At 36.5% G+C, this 27,324-nt stretch overlaps 1 protein-coding gene across 2 annotated transcripts; it reads left to right on the plus strand.

Moving 5' to 3' along the window:
* Positions 1–27,028, plus strand: snx17 (sorting nexin 17). 2 transcript variants are annotated; one of them, XM_084090470.1, is made up of 15 exons: positions 1–765; positions 4,505–4,579; positions 5,735–5,852; positions 8,506–8,570; positions 12,600–12,710; positions 14,129–14,219; positions 17,924–18,011; positions 21,013–21,082; positions 21,303–21,395; positions 21,581–21,784; positions 23,348–23,476; positions 23,631–23,708; positions 24,130–24,207; positions 24,305–24,346; positions 25,021–27,028. In XM_084090470.1, the coding sequence occupies exons 1-15, from the start codon at positions 706–708 to the stop codon at positions 25,138–25,140; spliced, it is 1,422 nt and encodes a 473-aa protein (XP_083946596.1). In that variant the 5' UTR covers positions 1–705; the 3' UTR covers positions 25,141–27,028. The 2 variants fall into 2 exon arrangements, with proteins under 2 accessions (XP_083946596.1, XP_083946597.1); XM_084090471.1 differs by having other exon boundaries at positions 24–765; positions 24,133–24,207.
* Positions 27,029–27,324: the final 296 nt, after the last annotated feature.

The following is a 27,324-nucleotide window of genomic DNA, read 5'->3' on the forward strand; positions in this document are numbered from 1 at the left end:
CCCCGGCTAAAGAAGAATGGTTTGATCCAGACTGTTGCAATGCTTCGGGAGCGCGCAGATACATATTGAATACATTATAGCAGACAGACAGAGTTGCCTGGAAGAAGGTTTCGCTACAATGTAGACTTATGTGTGTTCTTCCTAACGCCCTAACAAGTACGAGCACTGTGTCGGCATCTCGAAATGCATCCTGCGACAAACAATTTCTTCATTTGTTTCCTCTCCATACTCGTTCGTATGTAGCCTACCAATGTAGGCTGTAGAAGACAACCGCGGAGCACCTTTACGTGGAGTAATCTGGAAAGTTAATTGGATTGTGGGCCTCGCGACGACACTGTTTTGCAGACTCGCTTCCCACATTCTCTTACAGTGCGCGAGGAAGTGAGAGGACAGATTTGGCGATACATTGCCGACAATGAACGTGGAATTACCTCCAGTTGCAACATGGCTGCTGCTTAGATGTTTATTGAAAAAGTTCAGCCCTGAACATTAAGAAAGTTTTTTTTTTAATAATCCACTTCGCGAAAAATAACTTTTCTGGCATAATTCGACACTGGATTGATCAGAGCTAGTGTAACGTTAGCTCGCCGTCATTCAGTTTGGTCCCTGCATGACAGCAAACCAACACCGAGAGCTTTCAGTGGACCTTCTCGCTCTTAACAGCATTTTCAGCTTCGTCAGAGACGCATAATCTTACAGTAGAAAATGCATTTCTCCATCCCCGAGACGGAGGTCCGATCCGATGAAAACGGATCTACATATGTGGTAAGTGTACTGGAGGTCAAATAAGCGATGCGCCAAGCTTTTAGCCTACATTTGGAGACACCGACGAATAGTGTTGCTTTGAATCTGTGTTTTGAACGAATCTTTTAAGCGAACGAATCTTCTGCTGACTGACTTGAACGTTCATTCAGATGTCAAATTGACAAGTCATTGTCATGTTAACAATTTATATATATATATATAATTTAACAGGCTATGGAAGTAATATGTGCTTGTTTAGGTTTTCTATTATTATTATTATTTTTCTATTTGACAAAATACGGAGGAAATGTATATGATGCTTAAACAGTAGGCTAACACTCTTTCTGAAATCTCTTTCGCAATTTTTTACATAAAAGATAACGACCTCTTTAAGTTGTAAAATACTCGGTGTTTATAAACGAATCGGTTGAGTAGCCTAAGCGATTCAATTACTAAAAACATTTGCCACCACATCCTTGCATAATAATATGATAACCTGCAAAAAAAAAAGCACCGCTGAACGAATCTGAATTAAACTTTGTAGTGAACAGACGGATTAATACAACTCTTCAAAATCTACATTACTCAAAACTAATTAGTAGATATGAATATTCATGTAGCATATGTTGCGTAGGAGACATAGGCTAAAGGAGACTTAAAAACGTGTCAGTGAAACCATATGACTTAATGAATAACAAAAAGGGCACAATTATTGCATTGAAGGTGCAATCAGTTTGGGAAGCTTTACCACTTTCTGTATTTCTATTTGAATGGTAATTTAGAGTTGTTATGTGAGTTAAATTTCACAATGTCTCAGTTCTTCTGGCTTCTCTCCCTAAGCCATATGCAGTGCAAGATTGCCATTTATTTCAGCACAAGTTATATTCAGTAAGTGGAATAGCTGGCTCACTGCTCTGAAGACATGACAATTCATTTATCTTTACTATAGCCTATCCATAACAGACAGCTTTGGCTCCTGAGGTTACATCTGTATTATACTGAACTGTGGATTGATTACAAAGCGTATTCTGTTCAAGGACAGACACTGCAGTCCAATCTTCTTGTAGATGTCTGCAGATGCGTTCCCTCTCTTTAGCCACCAAATTATTTTAATAAAGGCTGAGATATATGAGCACCTAAAAGTATATATGAGCACCTCTGTACACCTAAAACACCTCCGGTAGATCCACAATGGTTTTAATGCACTGATGTGAAGATGAATGAATCATTCACAGATTAATTGCAAAAGTTGTTTGTGTCCTTCTGTGACAGTGATTCAGAGAGAGTTTCTCCGTCATAGAGACACAGACGAGTCTTTCAAGGCCACTGAGAGTTAAATGGGCCAGATGTAGGATTCACACTCACCTTTTAATGCTCTTATGTTTCTTTCACTTTCTTGATGACTAGATATTAGCCTTGTTGTTTTGCACAATTTTAAGTGTCTTATAGACTTAGACTGGTTTACCCTGCTCAGTGATATTTTATTTATACACTTTAAATTAGCTTTCATTTATATATTTTAATTTTAGTTAAAATTTTACTCATTTTGTTATGTATTTTTGCCATTTTATATTTCTAAATGTTTTTAATTTTATTTTTCAGTTAGTGATTTTAGTACTTAACCTTATTTCAGGGCAACATTTCAAAGTTTTCTTTTAAAGGGATACTCCACTTTAAAATGAAAATTCTGTCATCATTTACTCACCCTCATGTTGTTTCAAACCTGTATGAATTTCTTTCTTCTGCTGAACAGAAAGGAAGATATTTAGAAGAATGTCAGTAACCAGACAGTTTTTGGTACCATTGACTTCCATAGTATATTTTTTTTCCTGCTATGGAAGTCAATGGTACCAAAAACTGTTTGACTACAAACATTCTTCCAAATATCTTCCTTTCTGTTCAGCAGAAGAAAGAAATTCATACAGGTTTGAAACAACAGAGTGAGTATATGATGACAGAATTTTCATTTTAAAGTGGAGTATTTTATTTCAGCTTTATTTTATTGAACAAATGTTTTAATAGTTTCATTTTAGTAAACGATAACAACACCGACCGTGCTCAAATTTTCTCAAGTCTGATTTAAAACTTGAGAACGAGTGCTTTCATGAATGGAGGTGGTGTTCTTCAGACATCTAAAGCGTAATGTTGTCTTGATCTGTATTAGGCAGGAAGTTGTGTAGTATACTTACTTTGAAGCTGTTTATGTCACAGAACATGCATACTTTGCAGAGGAGCCACAAAAATGAGTGGGCTGCGTTTTAAATGGCACACTTCCTGTTCAAACAAAAGGGTAAAAAAAAGTATGATGGTTTGTACTTCCTGAAGACTTCCATACTCAATCTTCCTTATTTCGATTTGGAGACATGTAAGGGCATGTCAGTTTCATCATACCTCTATTAGACTTGTTCCAGCTTTGATATCTTTGGTGACTTGCATGTATGAGTTGTGTTAGCAGAGCTTTGCTGTCAATAATTGGGTCATACCACAATCCACAAGAATGGCTCAAGAAATGTTTTTGCTGTATTCACTCTACCTAAAACTTTGTGTCTTTGAAACAACACTCTTCATATTGTTTTCCCATTCTGAAGTCAAAGTCTTTCTTTTGAATGTACCCGTACCACACATTTTGGTTTGTGTCTAGTTGATACATTGCATGCTTTCTTTTTTACTCCATAAAGAACAATGGACCATTATCTCAACACCTAATGATGTGCAAAATGACGAGTAGTCTAAGCAACAACAAATCAGGAAGTCAGACAATAGTGCAAAAGTCCCTCAATTTTATAAACACAGCCGTTTCAGATAAGGCAACAAAAAAAAAAACAGCGAGCTTACGTTCCTTTGACAATAAATGGTGTTGACAAGAAATCTGAACTGAATGGCATTGGTTTCCAGACTCAGTAATCGCTTTAGATAATACTTGTTTTTGTTTTTTGTAGAAAGGCTAAAATAATACTAAGGCATCACCATTAAACAAGCTGTTTTGATATAAAATGTTCTTATTTACTAAGCGGCTACATAATTTACATAGTTTTTTTATTCCAGCGTCAAAATATTTCACTTAATAATTTATTTAATAATTTGATATTTCAGAGTGAATAGTAATTGTTTAAATTAATGATTAAAAAACATAATAATAATGCACATGGTTAAATCAGCTTGTGGTTATTGATGGGCCTTTCAAAATACTCATGAATAGGCCTATCTATCGAGTGCTTCTTTTTATAATGCAAATTCAAAAGTTTTGGGTCAGTAAGATTGATTTTTTTTCAAAAAGCAAGAAATTACTTCTATTCAGCAAAGATATATTAAATTGATCAAAAGTGACAGTAAAGAGGACATGCAAAATGTAAAAAAAAATATATATATCACAATATTCAAAAAAGAATTAAGCAGCACAACTTATTTCAACATTAATAATAAAAAGAAATGTTTCTTGAGCAGCAAATCAGCTTGATTTCTGAAGGATCATGTGACACTGAAGACTGGAGTAATGATGTTGAAAATTCTGCTTTGCCATCACAGGAATAAATTATGTTTTTAAATAGAAAACTGTTATTTTAACTTGTAATAATATTTTACAATATTGCATTTTTTACTGTATTTTTAATCAAATAAAATGAAGATTTCTTTCAAAAACGTAAAAAAAAAAAATCTTACTGACTCTTTCAGAGCCTTAAAGATTATTCATGAATATGTATTGAGTGTTTATTTTTATAATGTGTATATAAAGGCTAACTAACTGTTCTTCTTTCTTCAGGCTTACAATATCCATGTGAATGGTGTCTTGCATTGTCGAGTACGTTATAGTCAACTCCTGGGCCTCCATGAACAGGTAAACGCACAAATCAAGAAAACACAATATTTAAACAACTAGTTACGAATCACTGGCTGTAAAATCATCCAATTAACAAGTCAGTGCTGTGAATGCTGTCTGAGATTGTGAAATATATTCTGAAAATGTACCGCTTCACTGAAATTGAGGAAATGAAACATAATGAGAAAGTACAGTAGACATATACCTATTATAGCATATTGGTTTAATTGAAATGTATTCTTGTGTTCATTGGGATTTAATGTGATTAATCACTTTGGCACCTGGATGGACAGCCAGTGAAATGATTTGTAGCTTTAAATCTAAACTTCAAAGACCTTTTTTTTGGACGTGACCGGGTTCTCTGTTAGCCAAAAAAAACTACAGTAATTTGCTTCATAATATTTACTGAGGTTGTGTGAGAAAAACACAGGCGTGTTTGTTTTGGACTGGATTAAAATCACAAAGTACACTTGTGAAACACAAATTTACTTCTCATCCAAATAGTGAAGTGGTAAAGCTGTGAGCATATTCACCAGTACTGAATAGGTCAGACATATTTGGAAGTGAGGCATCATTCTTGGAAAAGGATCTGCCTATTACCTTTCTTACACCTACCAATTTCACAAACTCTGTGTTTCCTCATGAATGAAAGAGAACTTCAGTGATCTCAGCATTAAGAGCATGTTTTGTTGTTTCAAAGCCGCTGTTGCTAGGTAACAGGGCGTTGAGGGCCTAGTCAGATCATACGTGGTCATATGATGCAATCCGCAGAGGCTGTCATGGTGTGAGGCTTGAAGTTAACCCTTAAAATGGACCTCTAATATTATCTAATCTAAAATTAAAATTATATTTAGTTTCAGCTATATTTCAAATAGTGAACACTGTTTTAGTTTTAGTTTATGATAGCAACATTGATTGATAGATATTTTTTTCTTTCTTCTTGTGCCATTGAATAAAATGCCAATGACACAGATGGAACAACAGCAGGCATCATTTTAGTAGATGCTGTGAAGTGTAAACAGATTTATTAGCGTGGTGCCTGAGAGACCCACAGTACGCCTGCTCGAGTCTCAGCGGCCAAGGGCAGGCAGTGGTCAGTTTAATTTGTCCTCTCAGAATAACCAAATGTTCTGTTTTCAGATTTAAAATGAACTTCTCCCTCTGTTCTTTCAGATAAAAAAAGAATATGGAAATAATGTGGTGCCGGCTTTTCCACCAAAGAAGATCTTCACTCTCACACCGGCTGAGGTCGATCAGAGGAGAGAACAGCTAGAGAAGTACATGCAAGCTGGTAAGATAAACATCCTTTTACCTGAAAAGTTCACAACCAAAATTATCTTTGTGACTTGTGGTCCATTTGTTTTATCTTTGAGCTCATCTAAATGCTAGTGTACTCCTAAAATGTATTAAATTAATTGAACAGATTTACACTACCGTTCACTAGTTTAGGGTTAGTGAGATTTTTTTTTTAAATCTTCTGCTCACCAAAGCTGCATTTATTTGATCAAAAATACAGTTAAAACGGTAATATTTTTTTAAAATTGCAAATGTTAAAGGGATGGTTTGGAGTAATTTCATCCTAGGGTCCTTTGCACCATGACCTCGAGCCAAACACCCCCTCCCCAGAAGCTTTTTTTCCCCTTGGTCGAACATTATTAAAGTTAGAGCTTATTTAGAGATATCAGCCGAATGGCTTAGTGCAGGCGCTAATGGATCCAAGGTTGTATCTCGTAAATTACCCCACTAATAATGCCCCGAATGGTACCAAACTTCTACAGTAGTACAAATAGGTTCTATATTCATAAAACGAGGCATTGGAAAGTTTGTAAGTACATCAGGAGTTTATATAAATAACACTTGCCTGATGGCTTATGCTACAGCTAACCCGGACGTCGAGGTCACTTCCGTGATTTGGGAAATTCGGCTGATACATCTAAATAAGCTCTAACTTTAATAATGTTCGACCAAGGGAAAAAGGTCGAGGCTCGAGGTCATGGTGCAAAGGACCCTAGGTTGAAATTACTCCGAACCATTCCTTTAAAAAACATTGTTTTTGTTGAAAAACGTTTTACATTTTAAGGATTCGTTGATAAGTAAAAAGTTCAAAAGAAAAGTTCAAACTGCATTTATTAAATCTTTTGAAACATTATAAATTTCTTTTACAGTCACTTTTGATCATTTTAATGCATCCTTATTGAATAAAAGTATTACTTCTTTCAAAGAAAAAACAAAACAAAAAACTTTTTAACAGTAGTTTAACTTTTTAACAGTAGTAACAGATTTTTGTCCAATCGAATGCTCAATATAATGCGACTGCAAGTTGCAAGCCATGACTTATGGCTGTGATTTAAGCCTGTTGGCTATAAAAAAAACACACCCAAACTTCCTGTTTCAACTGGAAATGTGTCAACACAGTATAGAAAACTGGTTTGTCAGCCTCAATCCTTCATATGGGGTTTTATGACATTTCTGCTCTTCCTGAAGAGGATGGAGCTTGTTAATGTTCTACATTGTCATTCCTGAAAACATCAGGTACACTACATGAAAGGGAGCTACCGATATTGTACAGCGTTAAGAATTTTGCCATGCATGTCATTTAACAGGTTATGGGTGAGGTTTTCTGAACACAAAAGGAAATCAGCAGTGCTGGCAGCACCAAGAGCCGTTAGCTCTAATCCATTCCAGCACTGGCACTACCCATCGAACAAGCTAAGCCTTGTTGAGCTTATTTGCTCACAGTCTGGAGCTGCTCTTGGCTCGGGCTCCCCTCAGTTACATCACTGAGAAACATGGTTATGGAAAATTAACCGACACAAACACACAAGCTGTTCAGAGTGAATATTTCGTTAGTTTGTGCAAATGTTTTGCGGTCGTTTGCTCGTGTGCTATATTGGAAGTAAAAGTAAACAGTATAGTTTATGTTGGTCAGTTTGCCTCCAGCATCTTTTTTTCCCACAAAACTAAGGTTATTATCAGTCAGGGAGCCATGGTGGTATTTTCAAAGAAAAAGTCAGATTAGTTTGTTTACGTGATTTTTGATTAATTAATTTTGAAACATTGAGTTTTATGTTATAGTTCAATTGAGACGAAACACAAGATTAAGAAAGTTGGTTTAAAATATTACCTCACAAAAATTACACAAAAATATTCTACGTTTCCATACGAAATTTGTACCTTGAACTTTTTAAAGGACAGACCAACCACTTATCTAATACTTTGATTAAAACACTGGCCTTGTGCGCAAGTGGCATTGATGTGTTCGATTCGTTTAAGTGAATTGGTTGGGAGGTTTGTTTTGATGAGCTTGTTAAAACAAATTGATGATTTGAGTCATTGTTGAAGCCCTTGCACTGCTTTTTATGGGTACTTTTTTACAGTGAGATACAGTACCGTTCAAAAGTTTGGGGTTGGTAAATTGTTTAAAGATTTTGAAAGAATTGTCTTATGCTCACCGAGGCTGAATTTTCAGCATCATTACTCCAGTCTTCAGTGTCACATGATCCTTCAGAAATCAGTATTATGCAAGCTGGTGCTCAAGAAACATTTAATATTATTATCAATGTTAATCAATTGCTGCTTATTGTGCTTAATTATTTTGTGGAAACTGAGATCCTTTTGATTGATCCTCATGATTCTTTGATTAATAGAAAGTTCAAAAGAACAGCAATTATAAATGCATTGAAATAGATATCTATAATAGATATCTAAATTAACAATGTAAAAGCCTTTACTGTCACTTTTGAGCAATTTAATGCATCCTTGCTGAATTAACGGAGTAGTATAAATGTTTAGTGTATTCATTTTGTATTGTATACATTTATAGCATGCTATTCTGATATGAGAGTATAATAGTAAAACAATTATCCCATAAGTAAGATTCAGTTTATTTAACTACATTTTTATATTAGCTTTAAATCTTTAATGATGAGCTTTTCTCCCTGCAGTGCGTCAGGACCACATTCTGGGATCCAGCGAGGTGTTCAACAGCTTTTTGAGAAAAGCTCAACAGGTAGATTTTCTATATTATTTTTGTTTATTGAAAGTGTTTATGTATTATAATTTGAAAATGTATTATGATACTTGTAAGTATAATAGTTTAACTGCTGTTATTAGAAATATTGTAAACATACATATGAAAACTTATTGTAAGTTTACAGACATTGTCGCATGATTATCCACTTAAACATTTCAGAGGGGTTCCTTCAAAATATAACTAAATTAGGTTTTCCTTTTCATGTTCAAACATGTTCAGGCCATTTTGCTATTAGCTTCTTTATTTGACTTTAGCTTAATTAACATTTGCATCATTTCTGATATGTCTTCAAAGTTTATGGTGTCTAAAAACAGAAGTGACATAGTTGCCTGTCATAAACCTTAAACCCAAAGCGTAAAATTAATCCATATGAATTGAGGGGTTTAGTAAAAATTTTATGAAGAGACTGGATTGCTTTAAATGATGAACAGATGGAAATCAGTATTTTATTTACATGTAAACATTGATCAGCGAACACGAACTGGAGCTGAACCGAACCTGCTTGACGCGTGAGAACTAAGCTCACTGGTTCTTGCAGAAGCACAAATGCGCTGCGTAACACAAGAATGAACCTCATCAGTTCTTGTTGAAGCTCAAACGTGCTGCGTAACACGAGAATGAACCTCATTGGTTCTTGCTGAAGATCAAACGTGCTGCGTAACACGAGAATGAACCTCATTGGTTCTTGTAGAAGCTCAAACATGCTGCGTAACACGAGAATGAACCTCATTGGTTCTTGCTGAAGCTCAAACGTGCTGCGTAACATGAGAATGAACCTCATTGGTTCTTGTTGAAGCTCAAATGTGCTGCGTAACACACGAGAATGAACCTCATTGGTTCTTGTTGAAGCTCAAACATGCCGTGTAACATGAGAATGAACCTCATTGGTTCTTGTTGAAGCTCAAACATGCCGTGTAACATGAGAATGAACCTCATTGGTTCTTGTAGAAGCTCAAACGTGCTGCGTAACACGAGAATGAACCTCATTGGTTCTTGCTGAAGCTCAAACGTGCTGCGTAACACGAGAATGAACCTCATTGGTTCTTGTTGAAGCTCAAACGTGCTGCGTAACACACGAGAATGAACCTCATTGGTTCTTGTTGAAGCTCAAACATGCCGTGTAACATGAGAATGAACCTCATTGGTTCTTGCAGAAGCTCAAACGTGCCGCGTAACACGAGAATGAACCTCAATGGTTCTTGCTGAAGCTCAAACGTGCTGCGTAACACGAGAATGAACCTCATTGGTTCTTGCTGAAGCTCAAACGTGCTGCGTAACACGAGAATGAACTTCATTGGTTCTTGCAGAAGCTCAAACGTGCTGCGTAACACGAGAATGAACCTCATTGGTTCTTGCAGAAGCTCAAACATGCTGCGTAACACGAGAATGAACCTCATTGGTTCTCGCTGAAGCTCAAACGTGCTGCGTAACACGAAAATGAACCTCATCAGTTCACACGTCAAGCGAACATGCTTTATCTTCCGTTTACTACAACTGATGTGTGCGTTGATAAATGTTCATATGTGAATAAAAGCCTAAATTCAATGTTCATCATATAAAGCGATTGAGTCTCTTTAGACATTTTTGACTAAACCTCTCAATTCATATGGATTTGTTTTATGATCTCTTTATGAACTTTTTGAAGTGACAAAGTGGTAGTTGCATTGCTGCCAATGGAGGGACAGAAAGCTCTCAGATTTCATCAAAAAAATCTTAGTTTGTGTTTCGAAGATGAACAGAAGTGTTATGTGTTTGGAACGACATGATGAGGGTGAGTAAATAATGAAAGAATTTTCATTTTTGGGTGAACTATCTCTCTGATAATTTCCTCTACCACTCCCATGAATGCTAAGAATTCAAAACTTTTAGAAAAAAAGCCTAGTCATCCAGTATAAGGTTTAAATATTGGTGGGTCTGATATATCGCATTTCCTCCTTAAGATATCATCATGTCCTGAATGAAGAACCGGTTGATGTTCCTCTCTGCTCGCTTCCTTACATTCAAATACCATTCTGTACTACATTTGCTGCCTGAATCACATAGGTTGCATTTATTCTTTGGCAATTTCATCCCCCAGCCCACATATATTTTTGGTAATTTTGCAGTCAGATCCCGTTCGTCCCCCAGCTGCCCATCAGAGAGCAGTCTGCAGAAACAGAATAAGAGATTAGAATTGGCCTTGCGGTTTCATTTTTTCAAATCTCTGTAAAGATCAGCTGCTGCTCTGAGACCCCCTGCCACAGTGGGAGATGAAACATGCAGGAAGAAACAGTGAAGGATAGAACAGTGAAAGAACAGTGTTTTTTTTTATCCATAAAAACTGTGTGCTGTAATCAGCATTATAGTGTTTTGACCCTTGTGACTTTGTGTTTAATTCAAATATCTTATTACCAAATCACCAGTCCTATCTAAGCTCTTATATCTTGTGATAAGCCTGAATCTATACAGTAAATCACACCGAAATCAAAGCATTACATTTCATCTAAAATGAAAACGCTCCCATGACCATGTAAGTTGGAAATACACAGGAAATGAAACTGCTCTGTGTGAAAGGGTGTGATAAATATTACCAGTACTGCATGTTCATCAAAACACTCTGAGATCAGCTGAACAGGAAACATCAGAAGTTGAATTAGAGTTCAGCGCAAGGTTCAGCCCAAAACCTTTAAAGGGGTTCTTTACCACTGGCAAAATGGACTTTTAATAAAAGTTGGCTGCCTATACAATAGAAATGCAAAACTAACCCTAACTGTGCTACCTGACTACAGAAAACAGAGAAAAATAGGCAGGAAACCAACACCCATAATGCACTGGGCATGTTGCTGTCCAAGGCCACTCCCACCAGTCTGCTATGGATACGCTTCCCAGAGTCAAATATTGCCTTGCTTTAGTTGGAAATGCTTCTTGGTAAATTTTCAGACATAATGGTGTCGACTTGTATTGTTCCCGGGTGCAAGAATTCAAAGAGTAAACATTTAGCAGAAATGAATTGCTTTCGGTTTCCGGTGAAGGATCCAGCGCATTGTAGGCTAAAGGCTGCAAAGAATCATAAATATGGAGAGAACACTGCCATGGACAATCTGAAAAACCTTTGAAAATGTTTGTAGTTAACATTTCAAACTGGATGACCATGAACACAGTGTGTTAGGCCAAACAGAGGGGAAAAACTGAAAGAAACTGCCGTTCTGTCAGTTCCACTGTAGTGCCGAATTCTGTGAAACACTGAATTATGTGACCCTAGTAGGCTTAATACAGTGCAAACAGGTAAGAAAGCTGTTGCCATGGAGTTCCATTTTTACCAATGTGGCGTTTAAAGAGTAGACATAGTTCAGTACAATTTTCAGTGATAAACCTACCCTACCCAGGTAAAATGGAGGACGAGTAAACATTGTCCATTTACATATACTACCGATACAATACAAAGCGGATTGAAAATTGACGAAGTTACACTTTAAAGAGGACCTATTATGTCCTTTTACGAAGTCTTGATTTTGTTTTGGGCGCTTCTAGAATGTTTTCAAAAACCACCTTATTTTTCACATATTTTACATTGTTGCAGCACCTCTCTTCCCAATCTGACAGTTCATGTCTCTTTGAAGGCCCTCCTTTCGAAAAGCGCAATGTGCTCTGATTGGTGGACTGGATCAGTGTGTTGTGATTGGTCAACCGAATCAAGCATGTTTTGGAAATGCCCTTACCATAACCGCGTTAGGTCTGGGGTAAAAACAGCGTCCCTTGGACATGGGCGACAACACACTACTAATGCAACTCAACCAGGCCTTGTCCCCATTTATTTCATTTTTTTTTTTTGCATGCCTTGGCTGAGAATATTGTGACGTACATTCACAAGACTGCAATCGAGGTGTCTCAGGGAGTTCAGAAACAGTTCTTACTAATCCTTTGGAGTGGACTTTGTGCTTTTTCAACATTACACAATAAAGTAAGTTGAGAATGTAAAAAACATAAATACTTTTTAAAGAGCATCACTGTTTCACTCTTCCACAGGAGACCCAGCAGATCCCCACTGAGGAGGTGCAGCTGGAAATCTACCTGTCCAATGGCCAGAAGGTCAAAGTCAACATCCTCACATCTGACCAGACCGAAGATGTTCTGGAGGTGAGAATGTTGTTTTGTAACTGTTTCCAAAGCACACATCTGCTTCATGTTTTCAAAGCACATCCCACTAGATTTCGTCCTTCGCATATAAGCTTAATAAAGCCTGAACCTCGTCGACAGTCGATCGCTCATATTTTTTAAACAAAATTGTTGATTCCAATAGCAAATGACTCCTCTTACTGCATGCACTGCAACAGACTTTTAAAAATGGTGGTTGAAATAAAATGTTTGAGCACCAAATCATCATATTAGAATGATTTCTGAAAACTGAAAACAAATAAATGCAGCCTTGGTGAGCATAAGAGACTTTTACCTTAATACATTTGGCAGACACATCCAAAGCAAGTGACTCATTACATTCAAGGTACACATTTTTTGATCAGTTCAGCATTCCCTGGGAATTGTAGCCATGACCTTGGCGTTGCTAGCACTATACTGTACTGTTTAAGCTACAGAAATGTTTCTTTCAAAACATTAAGAAAAAAAATCTTGCTGACCCTAAACTTTTGGTAGCATATGTATACACATATAGTCCACTGTAAGTGTAATCAACACAGACTAAACCAAGTAATTATGTTTATTATTTCTTTGGAAATCATTAACTAGAAGGCAAATATTTATGTGATTAATCATGATTAATCACATTTTAAATTAACTGACAGTTCTTCTAAAGTCTTTGTTGTTCCTTTTTAATGCAAATGAATATAAATAATATTGTGCTGTACAAGGCTAAGTCTGTACAGTAAAAAAACTTCTTGTGTTTTTTCACTGGTTCTTCACTTAGACCTGCTCTCCATTCAGTGTAACACATATTACAGCTTAAGCCTTAACGGCTTTAAGAAGCTCTTTGTGGATCATAGCTTTCCCACGTGCACCACACAGAGCCATAGCAGATCCAAGCTCTCATTAAAATGCCCCCTGCACCCATACGCAGCACGCACTGCTCTCCGCTGTGCTATTCAACCACAGTGATGGCCCAAAGTGCCCTTTAGCACCTGATGGAAGTGAGAAAGTCAAGTGTTGTGCATAAAACACGGCCTAAATGTAGTGAAGAGTAACTTGATCATGGGACTTCCTTGGGTGTAATGTTTAACACTTGAGCGCACAACACTCCTGTAAAAAAAAACACTTCGGAAAGTTTTGACACAAGAGAAAATCTTGTATGTTTAAAAAATGCCATATTTAATACGAATTATAAAATAGAATATGAATCCTACAGTAGTAAAAAACAAAACACTTTGGTAACACAGCAAGGGCATTCACTTGTCTATTCTAAATTCACATACACGCATCATTTGTCAAAATTGTGTGTTTTGTCTATGAATACATATGCATGTCTTGTGAATAGGTTTAGTCTCTTTTCTTGTGGATAATAATAAGCGCTGTGTAGATTAATGATGCTTTAATATCCTCATCAGGCTGTGGCCTCAAAGCTTGACCTTCCTGATGAACTGGTGGGATATTTCAGCCTCTTCCTGGTTCAGGAGAGGGGGGATGGGGGCTGCACGTGTGAGTATACCATTTGACCCATTTAATTCAGACCTTTTGTACAGAAATTTGCCATCACAAGATTTGGCCTGCTGGCTTCAGCTGGAAAGTGCTTTGGCTGTTATTAAATGGTATCTGAAAGTCAACATACTTCCTCTGGACTGGATCTAAATGCAGTCCTTGCAGCTCAAGAGAGGGTCTGTGTTCTGTTGAGATGGCCGCCCACTCTTTTCAAAAGTAAACTGAGGTCAAGTAGATGAAACTTCGGTCAAGCTGTTGTTGGCATGGCACACGCAGCTCTGCTGTAGGCCTGTAATGCATGTTAGGCAAACATTGTTATTTTTTATTTCTTGTACTTAAGGAATTGAATTAAGCCCAAACCCTAAGTATTAAAATTTTTGTGTGTAACCCGTCTTTTGTGTTTTAGCTCCAAATATCAATATGCCAATAATGTAACAACACATTTACATATTCATGGTTCTGTTATCAGTTAATAGCCACATGACATGCAAGTAATTAATAAATATATATATATATATATATATATATAATTAAATAATTACATTTATTATTATTATTATTATTATTATTATTATTATTATATATTTTTTAATACACACATCACATTGTTGTTTTAGGAACCCAATCATTTTCAGTAATTATTATATATTATTACATCTCCCAGTTTCACAGACAAGGCTTAAAATAGTCCTAGACTAAAATGCATGTTTAAGCCGTTTTAAATGAAAGCAACTTGCACTAAAATATCTTAACATATGTCAGTGCCACTGTTTTGTCTCAAGATGTACACCAGTACTGTTTTTATCTAAGGCATTTTGATAAAAGCTACTTAAATGTCCTAATTGGTCTAAGGCCTAATCCTGGCTTAATCTAAGCCCTGTCTGTGAAACCAGGCCTATAAAATATTATTATTATTATTATTATTATTATTAGTGTTGTTGTTGTTACCTCTAATTAAAAAAAAGAATACTATTGTAATAATACAGTTGTACTGTACAATAATTTTTTTTTTGATAATTACAATTAATTTATTGTTTTCTTTAACTTACAATCATAATATTTGTCTTAAATTCTTTAATGTTAAAACCTCAAGCTTTTATTTTGGTGAAAACTGCAGGTTTAATCGGAAAGCTTATATATTTTGACCATTTATGTACACGTCAACTGCGTTTTGGGGACCTGAAAATATTAACTTTTGAAAACGGTTTTTAAAATGCAAGTTTTTGAAAACTATAGCACTATTGTCTTCGTGTCTATTTGTGAAAACGGTGACGTCATGCGCATGCCTATTGCGTGTTTAATCTATAGGCGTAGTGTTTCTTTACAAAGTGACTGTCCTGGCATGCATAAATACAGCATTTTTAGTCGTTTTAGCAGATCTGTATGAACGGAGATCGTTTTGACAACATACCCCAAACTTACACAAGTCTGTGTTTAGTTTGCAACACGTTTATACATGCTTCTTGTTACAAGTCTGGTAAAAATGCTGAACACGTATGTCCACAAAAATGTTGGAAATCATGCAAATGTGAAAACTAAATGAGCTTGGTGAAAACAAAATTATTCTGAAGTTCCCACAGGAACCCGCAAATGAGAAACCCTGTTCTAAGCAATAAGACGTTGATTTTCACCTTGCCCACAATCAAACAGACAAACAAAGTCCCATAGGGGCCAATAAGCAACTACCCAGAACACCTCAGCAACTGTGTAGCAACGTACTGAAATCACTCGGAAGGACTAAGAAACTGCATAGTAACACCCTAGCATCGTGATGATGAGTCTTGCACAGAAAAGCTAATGTAAAGAAATATTTAAAGAAATGTTGCCTGCTAACCAGTAATCATTATTTTCTTTGGAAGCATTCAAACATGATGCCTTTATCAGCTATGTGGTAAAACAACACATTGCATACTCTGAGAGGGGAAAAAATACTGCATGTAGTTGCCTAGAGGTTGAAAGACAACATTAAACAGTGCTTCAATATAATTTTCCTCGTTAGTCTGTTATAAACAATGTTTGTTGAGACTTTATTGGCAGGAGTAAATGCAACAGCAGCAGTATTCAAATTGGTTGTCACTGTATTGATTGATTGTGTATGGCCTGAAATGCCCTGTGCAGAGAAATATTACTTGCTCCATCTGAAATTAAACCAATTATACACTCACTGCGAGGAATTGTTTGCTCAAGATCATGTTTAATAATATTATGGCTTTAAGCGCCTTTTCGAATGACCAAGAGTGTATCTATCATTTTTCTATGAACACCCCCCAGAGACAAAATAAATGAATTTCCAGAGTCCAGAATCTTTCATTTCTTGTGCAATACGTATCAGTTCAGTGCGCAGGGCAAATGAATTTGTAAAGAACAGGCTATTTTTTCCTCGATTGTTCTCTTTCCAATTCTGCCGTCATAGTGTTACAGAACTGAAAATCGTTCAAAGGATGAATCCCTTGGAGGGCAGTAGAGTTATTGGAAATGGAATTGTTATTTTTCTTTAGACTTCACAGACTCGGTCCAGTTCTTGAAACTGGAGGGCATCTCTTCTCTGATTTAATGCAGATGTCTGGCAGCCGCTCTCCTTGTCTGCATGTAACATTGTCGTTTTGTTTGTGGAACTTTCCATGTCTACGTTTTTATATGAGCTGTCATTGTTGAACTACTTTTAGCAGAGAATCCTCACGCATCCCTGAGGAATGACATGCTATGTGCCTCCCACTCGGTTGCCAGATCCTCACCTGAAATTATCTTAATTCTGCCAGATAGGATGGAAAACAGTCCCCATAAGAATCCTTCCCAAAAATGATTTTGGCATCCTGCCCATTCTTGGCAGAAATATGCATTGAGAAAAATAAAGGCCTGCAAACAGAACCTGATTTTCTATTGACTGATGGTGGAGCCAAGAAAAAAGAAATAAGTGCCAAAGAATGTCTGTGCTAAAAACAGAAAAACATCCTACTTTATTATTATTATTATTATTATTATTATTATAAATACTGGAAATAATCCTGAATATAATTATAAATAAATACTGTAGTAGTAATAATAATAATATTATAATGACAGTTTATAACAATAATAATGTTATTATTGTTATTAAAATATTTATTTTACAACATTTGAGATCTTTACAGTGACAACTATGCAATAACCATACAAAGCAATTAGAAGCGTGGTGATGTAGTGCATATGTATTTATTAAGATATTCCCATCACATAATACCGTTCTTGTCTTAACATGCTGTCTAATGTCAGACCACTGAAAGGGTAAGCCAAAGAGTAGAATGAACTGTTGTGATGGCATGCAATATGCTATAGATCTAACTGTCGTCTCTTCTTCTTTTCACACTCCTGTTTTTAATGTTTCTAAAAGCTCAGTGCCCATTTCAGTTCAATCCCTGGCTTCCATTTCTCTCTCTTTCCCAACTCTAGAGAAAACGTCTTTTTCTAACAGCTGCAGTATTTATTCCCTCCCTCCCTCTCTCCCTCTCTCCCTCTCTCCCTCTGTTCCTCCTCTCTTGCACAAAGTGATAAACATGTTATTGTGCCCTCTACGGCTTTAGCCAGATGGATTCTCCCCCATCTCACTTTGTTTGTTGTCATTGTTATTACTCTCCAAATGTCCTTGAGTCTGAAGGCACTCAAACATTTCATCTGGTCTCTCATTCCCTCCATCCAAACCTCTCCGACCTCCCACGGTGTCCCAGACGTGAGAAAACTGCAAGAATTTGAGCTGCCCTACGTGTCCATCACCAGCCTGCATAGTCCCGACTACCGTATTGTCCTCCGTAAAAGGTACAAAACTCATTTTGGAAGAGATTTTTGAGTATGTATAACAAGAATATTTATGTAGCTCAGGGATGAAGTGATTTAATGTTTTTAAAATACTTCTATAACAAAAACAGCCTGTTTAAAGGGATAGTTCACCCACAAATTATTTACTCACCCTAAACCTGTATGACTTTGTAACTATGTTATTTTGAAGAACATATGAGTGTTTTAAGCTTCAAAAAGGATGTAAAAGCACCATAAACATGTCATTTCAAGTCTACGGAAGCCATATGATAGCCGTACTTTGAAGAACAGATCAAAAACAAAACATTCTGATTCATGAACCAACCATTCGGATCAGTTTGATGAACTGAATCATCTGATTTATTTCAATTAATAATGACTTCAATTTTATTTTCCTCACACAAAGTTATCAGATATGTTGTAATATCCCAGAAGTCACATGGACCATGTTCTAGATACTTTTATGGTGTTTTTTTGTCATTTTTGAGCTTGACCGCTACAGTGCTTATTCGGTTTTTATTAAATGGATAATAATAATAATGTCCAAGATATTTTTAAAAATAAATAAATCACCTTTTATGTTCTACAGAATAAAGTCATACAGGTTTGGTATAACATGAGGTTGAGTAAATGATGACAGAACTTCATGCACGTTTCCTGAAGTATAATTTTAAGTCCTCTCAAAGGGCTATTCAACACATTTGCTTTAGGAAGAGGTACCCTACAAGGGCTCCATCTTCACCCTGTTTTATATCCTAGAGAGGCACTTTTTTGCCTTCCTGTTGTAGAGGTGGGTATTATAGTTACCACAGCCAACTGCTCGTGTGGTTCTGTGCAGCAGTCGTTTGTGTATTTCCCACTTTAGACTTTTTGGACTTTAGGACAGCTTGATTTAGACATCTCTTTTGTAACTCAAATGTCTTTTATAACTCTGAACTACTGCGCTTTACACAATCTCTGAAGTAGTTTAAAGCAATTCAAACTTCATTATTTATTCACAGGAAAGTGCCAATCTGCTCCCAGCTTATAAATTTTGATGTTGCTAGTGGTTTATGAACAGCAGTATATTCATCAAATGCCCTTTGGAGTGCACGGTTTATGTAATGCCATAATTTGAGAGGATCAAGGGAGATTATTTATGTAAAACCACAAGCATGGGCATAGAAAACACCATGTGTTTCACCATGTGCAGTGGGAAGCAGGTGTGAAGGTGTTATGTGAACATAAATTTCCCATTTTAGCATATTAGCACAGCTTAGCAGGGATTATTTTGCTAAAATGGTTCCACTTTCACCTCTTATATATCCTCACCTCTGAATCTCACACCTCTTCATCATGTATGGTTGAAAAAGGTGCATTTCTTTTCAGTCCCCTCAGGAGAACCACAGGCCTCTTGACCTACTTTACAGGAGCTTATAGACAGCCTTCAGCCAGATCCCACCTGTTCACTACATCAGGAATGGGATATAGATCTGGCTGCTCTGATTGGCTACTAACAGTGACTGGAAAGGCGTATAAAACAGTGCAGATATATTTTAAATAGAGTAAATAAATGTAGCCTTTGTGAGCATAGGAGATATTTTTGAAAAGTCTTTTCTGCTTGCTGTCTGTCATGTATAGTTTAACCCTAGAATGCATGAACCAAAAGTCCTTCACGAATGCATAAAGGGGGTCAAAGTGACCCATACTGGAATTAATGTACTATAAATGAAATAATTTAATTATTTGATGATACACAAATAATATATCAAACATGTTTATTTTTCCAGTTTCCTTGTAAATATACATTATAAAGATGATTTATGTGTATAGTATGAATAAAGTATTATCAAGCATGAATGTGTGTAGAATGAATGCAGTCTGAATATACTACATCCGCTGCCATGTGAGCTATTGAGTGAGTGTTGTCATTTCCCTGCCATTTGCAACTCCTCTCCAATTTTCCATGGATATAGTGTCCATTGAATGTGAAATTCATAATCTTGGCAGAACTAGAAGGTTATCCAGGTATTTTTTCTTCTTTTTTAATCCATAAAATTTAAAGAAAATAAATATTATTATTATTATTATTATTATTGACTGAAATGTATCCAAAAAAACGCGAGTCCAAATTCCATAGGAAATGAATACGGGTCGATTTGCCCCCCTTCATGCATTCTTGACCAAGAATCTGATCGGTCACATTCATGACCAAGAAATATGAAAATGACATTGATGAGGGTCAGAAACGTTTTTTTTAAAAAAATTTTTATAAAATATTCCAAAAAATCACAGCATGTCCCTTTATGCATTCTAGGGTTAAGAAATGTTCAATCATCAACTGCTAAACGCTTTCAAATGCGATTTAACGGATATCCAGTCTTGGCTGCTATGGGAACAATATCTATTGTTATGCAAGATTGTATCTCTGTGCTCTTACAAACTCTGCTAAAAACGTATTTCTGCCCACAGCGTGATGAAAATAGTTTTTGACATATGGACGTTCAGGATGGCCATTGAGCTGAAGACTGCTTGTTTGCCAGATTATCATTTGCTTCTAGGCAAATGGAGAAATACACTGCAGCAGCATTTGTTCAGTAGCATATAAGATACTATTTCCATATAGATTTATGGGTGGTGATGGCGCAATGGATAAGACACATGCCTTTGGTGTGAGAGACCCGGGTTCGAATCCATAAATTGGATAAAAGCGTCAGCTAAATGAATGAATGTAAATTTAGGCAGATGCTTTGTTACAAGACAGAACTCTTCTTTTGTCTATGTTTAACTTAATGAAATATTTAATTGAATGTTTTGTAGACAATTGGTAAGCTTTCTTCTTGTCAGATCCTCAGGCATGTGTGCATAAAGGGTGTGGTTATGCAGTAAAATGCAGTGCACATGATTTTAGTGCTTAATGGTTTTAGATGATACATCAGACAACGGATGTGATCAAAAGGTAAATTATAGTATGTCCCTGAAATAACTTTCAAATCATTATTGTCTCCTGTCCTATTCTCAGCTACTGGGACACAGCGTACGACAGTGATGTCATGGACGACCGTGTGGGACTCAACTTGTTATATGCTCAGGTAACAGTCACATATTTTAAAAGGTTGTCAAATTTGTCAATGTTCTGGAAAATAACGTTGCTTGTATTCTAAATTGGTCCTTTCTTTTTAGTTATTTACACTTTGTGGATTCATAAAAGGCTTAATTATAGTCTCTGCCAGTGTTGTTGCTTTCGTTATCGAAAATCGAAAAGTTAGTCAGAGTGTGAGAAACCATTTTTCCCCCTCTTCTTCTTCTCAGACGGTGTCTGACATAGAGCGGGGATGGATCCTTGTGAACAAAGAGCAGCACAGACAGCTGAAATCCCTACAGGAAAAGGGCTCAAAGAAGGAGGTACGGCTGAGCTCCACCACACACGTTATTTGATCTCCCTAGTGTCTATGAGCAAGAAATGGACTGCTTCTATAAAAGCTGAAGTCCATTCTCAGACCTGACTGTATAATGGTGAAGCTTTGTTAATCTAATCATTTGTGTTTGTTAATTTACCATCTGTGTGTCTTAACTGTTTTCTCCCACAGTTCATCAGATTGGCTCAGACACTGAAGTACTACGGCTATATCAAGTTTGATCCCTGCATCACAGATTTTCCAGAGAAGGGCTGTCATGTTATAGTCGGTGCCGGCAACAATGAACTCAACTTTCATGTCAAACTGCCCAGCGAACAGATGAAAGAGGGAAGCTTCAAAGTCACGCGCATGAGATGCTGGCGGGTCACTTCATCTGTAAGTTTGATAGATAAGGGCTTTTACAATACAAAGTCTTAAGATGTAGTCGCATTGGCAAACTTGTCCATTGTGTAGCAATGTATGAAGCACAGCTCACACATAAGCCACTTTCAAACCAAGCAGCTTTTTTGTTGGTCAATCCAGCGCATTGGCTTGTCCAAATTGAACACAAGCAAAATATGTGTGGAGAACTTTTTCGCCTTCATGCAGATTCCAGTTCAAATGATTGGATTTTGTAGAGTAAATATAACCGCACATTTATGCCGGATTCACACTACACAATATCAGGCCGATTTTGGCACAATCCGTTTGACGTAGGGTGTCGTGGTGATTCGTAAATGACAATGTCCGTCGGGACGCAATAATCGATTGTTTTATCTTGTATAGTGTGTCATAGTGGACGCCAATCGACAACGTGATGTTGTAGTATGTTGTATGATGTAAATAGTATGTTGTCAACATTAGACATTTCAAAAGTCTTTCAGAGACTGAACTTACAGAAAAGCTCGTAATTTAGCAGTTCCACAGTACCAGAGTCCTTTCCTAAAGTATACGAGTAGTTAAAAGAGGTTCTTGACCTTGTGACGTCAAGTAAGGTCATGTTTTTTAAAGGAAGAACTGCATTTTTAGAACTAATTAGACACTGTTTTAAATTAAACAGGCAAGCAGTATTTAATTTTATTTAGCCTGATTTATTGACATTTTTATGAAAAGAAATATGGTTCAGGAAAATAAAGTCAAAAATGTAACCTTATTTTTCCAAATGATCTGTACTACTTTTTACAGTTAAGATGTAGGAACATTCCTTTTGCATCTCCAGACAACTCTTCTCCAAATTCTTTCTATGACTGTCCCTTCAGGCATGTCTGGTTGGTCTATTTCTGAAAATGGGAAGTTAAAACAACCAAAAAGCCACTTACAGAAGGAAAAGAGACTGTGCTCTGTCATCTACCAGACACTCATCCATCTATCCATTCGTATTTATTTCATGGGACTCCTGCCCTGCATTTACACTAAATGTATCCCTTTATGGTTTTCTGCAGCCATATTAGTATACAAGAATTAAGAAACAAAATAAAGATGATCTAAATCTTCATTCTAAAATGGATGAATGCACGTTCTGGTGTTTCATTAGCGAGAGGAAGTTGTCTGTGCTCCACTCTTCTTCAGTGGTCTTGGCTTGGTATTTGCATTACTAGAGAGTTACTATAAGAGTTGTGTTACTAATGAGCTCAGAATGGCCGGCCTCTGACGCCGAGGATGCTGGGACTGCACAGCCATGTCTTTCTAATGGGACTGAGAGTTTCCTGTGTCTGTGTAAAGAAGTTGTTTGTTTTGTGTCATCTGAGACAATTCTAATGAGACACTTTTGTGTTTTGTGCTCGTGATGCAATGTAATTATGAGGACGATGACATTCAGAGCAGAGCTAATGATGACTAAATGAGCTTTGAAGGTAATTGCCATGTAGAGGAGTTTAGAAATGGCCGCTGTAATTGCCTCGACACAAATAACAATAATTATGATGATCGTATTTGTGATGACCCGGCTTGACTCTACAGCAGGTGCCTGTGGCGAACGGTACCGCAAACCCAAGCAGCTCCAGTAAATGCGATGTGAAACTAGAGCTGGCCTTCGAGTACTTGATGAGTAAAGACCGTCTGCAGTGGGTCACCATCACCAGTCCACAGGTCAGTCGCAGAATGCGTTGAAATGTAATACTATAATGTCTAAATAAATGAAAAATCAAATGCTAATTAATAAATTATAAATTATTTTAAACGCTACAGGTGATTACTGAGATTAGATCGCTGGACTAAGGGACTTTTTGTTTTTTTGCCCCAGGCCATCATGATGAGTATCTGTCTGCAGTCTATGGTGGATGAGCTAATGGTGAAGAAATCTGGCGGAAGCATTAAAAAGGTCACTAGATCTATGTTTGTCTTCTTGTAAAGACCTGTCAAATATCTTTGGGAATATCTTTCAGTAGGTTGATGTGACTGTGTTTGTTTTATTTGAGTTTATCATAATGAATTTTGACAATGATAAACCCTTTCAGGATAATAGGCTTAATGTGAATGAAACTGGATTTTCAATTAAATGAATGGGAATGTCAAAAGCAAGCGCTGCAACAACTGAAAAAAGCCCTTGAAAATTGTTTCAGTGCAAAAACAACTTTTTTTTTTTCTTTTTTTTTTTTTAAATGCTATGAATTTTAATTTTTTTCTGGAATAATGTGTTTCGATGAATTCTGCACAATAAGACCAGGAATGTGTTTTATGAAAATAAATGTGGTCATGTTTATTTGAAGAGCATTAAGTTTGTGATTGTGATGTGTTTCCAGCAGATGCAGAAGAAGCGACTGAACGGCACGTTCCAGCGGTCTGACAGTCAGCAAGCTGTGAAGTCTCCTCCGTTACTGGTGGGCATGGAGGTTTTTGCTAATGCAGAACATCTCTACTTTTGATATGGAAGATGTACCATTTGTTAATATGCGATTTTGCATGAATGTGTTTCAGGATTCCCCTGATCCCAGCCGTGAACAAGTAGTCAAACTCTCTGTGAGTTATCAGTTTTTTATTTCCTTATAATTAATTTGCAATGTAAATATCTTATATACTGTTTCATACCAGTGTTATTTTGGTAACACTTTACAATAAGGTTTCATTTGTTAACATTAATGTATTAACTAACATGAACTAACTATGAGTAATTTGCATAGTATTTATAAATCTTTGTTAACGTTAATAAAGGCATTAATGTTAGTTAATAAAAATACAGCTGTTCATTGTTTGTTCATGTTACTTCACAGTGCATTAATTAATGTTAACAAATACAACTTTTGATTTGCCAAAGCATTTTGACTAGTCACAGGTGAAGCCACATATTAAGGTCTGGGTAGATAAGATGGTAAACAAACAGTCAGTTCTCGGAAAAATGTGTTGGATGGAGGAGAAATGTGCAGGAATAAAGATCTGAGTGACTTTGTTAAGGGCCAAATTGGTATGGCAAGGCAACTGGGTCAGAGTATCTCTAAAATGGCAAGGCTTGTGGGATGTTCCCCATGTAGTTGCTAAAGCACAGTTTCAAATTTGTAGTTTAGTCTCAAGTTCTTCATCTAATATTTGTATTTTGTTTTATTTCAGTGTAATTTAATAAAATAAAAAATATTTGTAATAGTTTTAGCTAACAAAAACAGGTTTTTACACATCTCCTGTTCTGTGTTTTTTCACAGACCAAGCTGTCTTCTGTCTCCCTGAGAGGACTTAGTTCTTCCAACTCGGCCAGTGACATCAGTGGCAATGATTTCCATGGAAACTACGCTTTTGAAGGAATAGGGGACGATGACCTGTGATGAAGTCGTCCTCATAGACTGGACTCAAGGAGTCTGATTCATTTAGCGGTTTCTCTGCGTTGAGTGTAGTTTAATAGATGCCCAGTTCTGCAATATTGTAACCCCCCTTTCTGAAAGAATTAGATTAAGGGTCTCACAAATGGCCTATGAAACCTCTCATTAGTTTTATGAGAGGCCTCAGATTCAGTGCTCGCTCAATTAAAGTCAAAGAAATTGGATAATTTCAGATTTGAGGCATAATTGGAGATTTCAAAGGTTACATAGGCACCTCGGGGGAGGTTACTGCATTCAGGAAAGATGTTAATTTAGGCTGTGATGGAAGTTTCTTCTGCAGACGGCTTCAGTGAATCGTACTTCTTTACTAGAGACACAAAACTGTGCTTTTCCTCTCATATGTCATCTTGCAGGTACAAATTCCTGTCATCTCATTTTCTCTTGCTCCTGACTTTAGTTGCCTACTAGAGCAAGTTCCATACCAGCAAATTGTGTTGATATGTTCCTTTTAAAATCTATTAAGATTATTATTTAATAGAGAAGTGGTCTGCTTCGTATCGTGCAGTGCGTCAATGTTGCTCAACCTATTGTGTGGTAGCAACACTATGACCTGTAGTTTGGTAGATCTCTGCAGATTCCTGTTTTTTTTTTTTTTTCTCAGGAGAGGTAATCTTGCATCTAATTCGACCTGATGCCTATTGCATATTCATTGCATATTCTAGATGAAATTGTGGCCTGTTTGTTCTCTGCCTTACGCTGATTCAACCGCCTTACAGTTCAACTTCTCAAAATGAAAATAAAATGTAGCACCGGACACAAGTTCTCTCATTCTGGCCTCAGCTGTGTCCTGAATCTCGCTTTGTTTTAGTGTGTTCAGCAGGCCCACTTGCACTAGCTGAACCCATGCCATGCCATGTTTTTTTGTTTTTTTTTTGCACAGTATTAAGAAAGGTAGATGGCTTGGGTATTTATTGAGATATTGACTGTGGGAAAACATCCTGGAACATTTGCAAGAGGTTTGTAGGTCTGTCAATTGATTTTTTTGTGTGCTTTTTGTCTGTGTTCTGTTATTCAAACCAATATATTAAAAAAAGGTTTGTCATAAATGCCAAAATTATAGTTCACTAAAGCATTTTGCACAGAAAAGTAAAATTATGGTAATGTCACTTTTATAAATGTACATGCAATTAAAAAAAGTATTCTGAATATTTACTAATACCTGTATTATCTTTAGTATATTACAAAAAAGAACAGTTGATCAAATATAATCCAGGCTGTGTAAAAAAAACTAACATTTATCAGTGTTTACAAAATTGTAGAAAATTGTCAAAAAAGAAGTGTTTACAAATTTCACATTTAAATTTAAATGATTGTCTTTGTACACTTTATTTTGAAGAATATTATTCCAGACTTTCATTTTTCATTTATATATACATATACATAAAATCCATTTTGTATTTTACTAAATACATTGTGGCAATCATCTCAGAGGACTGATCACATGGTGCTTGGGAAATGGCTGTATTTCACATTTATTCTGGGGTTTTGACTGTCTGCATTGATAGTCTTACTAAATGAAATGCTCATATCTTTCATCCCAGATGATTCCCCCATGTGCAGAATGTTTAATGCGAAGATTGTTTAAATGTTCTCATACTTTGTTCTGTATGGCTGACTATTTTTTTTAACTGATGACTGTAATTTGTGATTGCCATGTTCAGTATGTTCACCAGCATAATCATAATCTAGGATGAAAAGAGTAAACTGTCTGTACTCTTAAATCTTGTACATCTCTCATAAAGCTTATGAGCATGATTTTTTTTAAATCACTTCATTTTAGAATGGAATTTAGAGCCTTCTGGGTTTCAATAAACTTAGGTGCCAAACAACGCTACTCTGTGTATGCGAGTCGTTTTCTGTGGTATTTCAGCATATGAGATTATCATATAGCCTTTGTGGCTTGCCTGTAGTAAACACATTGACCCCTATGATTAGCTAGTGCGTAAAATCCCACACTGGAAACCCACCGCAAAAGATCCTGGCATAAATCATTAGCATGATATTTAGCTTTTTGACTTATGATTTGAATGTCAAATTTCCTTTCAATGTAAGCTTTGGCCTCAAAACAGGCTCTAGCACTTCAAACTCATTCGCTGCCCGGGGCTCTGTCATCATTAGCGTGTTTTCCGG

The sequence above is a fragment of the Abramis brama genome, assembly GCF_963993115.1.
Source record: "Abramis brama genome assembly, chromosome: 18".
NCBI lineage: Eukaryota > Metazoa > Chordata > Actinopteri > Cypriniformes > Leuciscidae > Abramis > Abramis brama.

Excerpts from the sequence above, each read along its gene's own strand:
- snx17 (XM_084090470.1), top strand. The coding sequence starts at position 706 with ATGCATTTCTCCATCCCCGAGACGGAGGTCCGATCCGATGAAAACGGA. Across the intron at positions 14,220-17,923 it reads GGGGGATGGGGGCTGCACGT|ACGTGAGAAAACTGCAAGAA; the intron begins GTGAGTATACCA and ends ACGGTGTCCCAG. Across the intron at positions 18,012-21,012 it reads CGTATTGTCCTCCGTAAAAG|CTACTGGGACACAGCGTACG; the intron begins GTACAAAACTCA and ends TCCTATTCTCAG.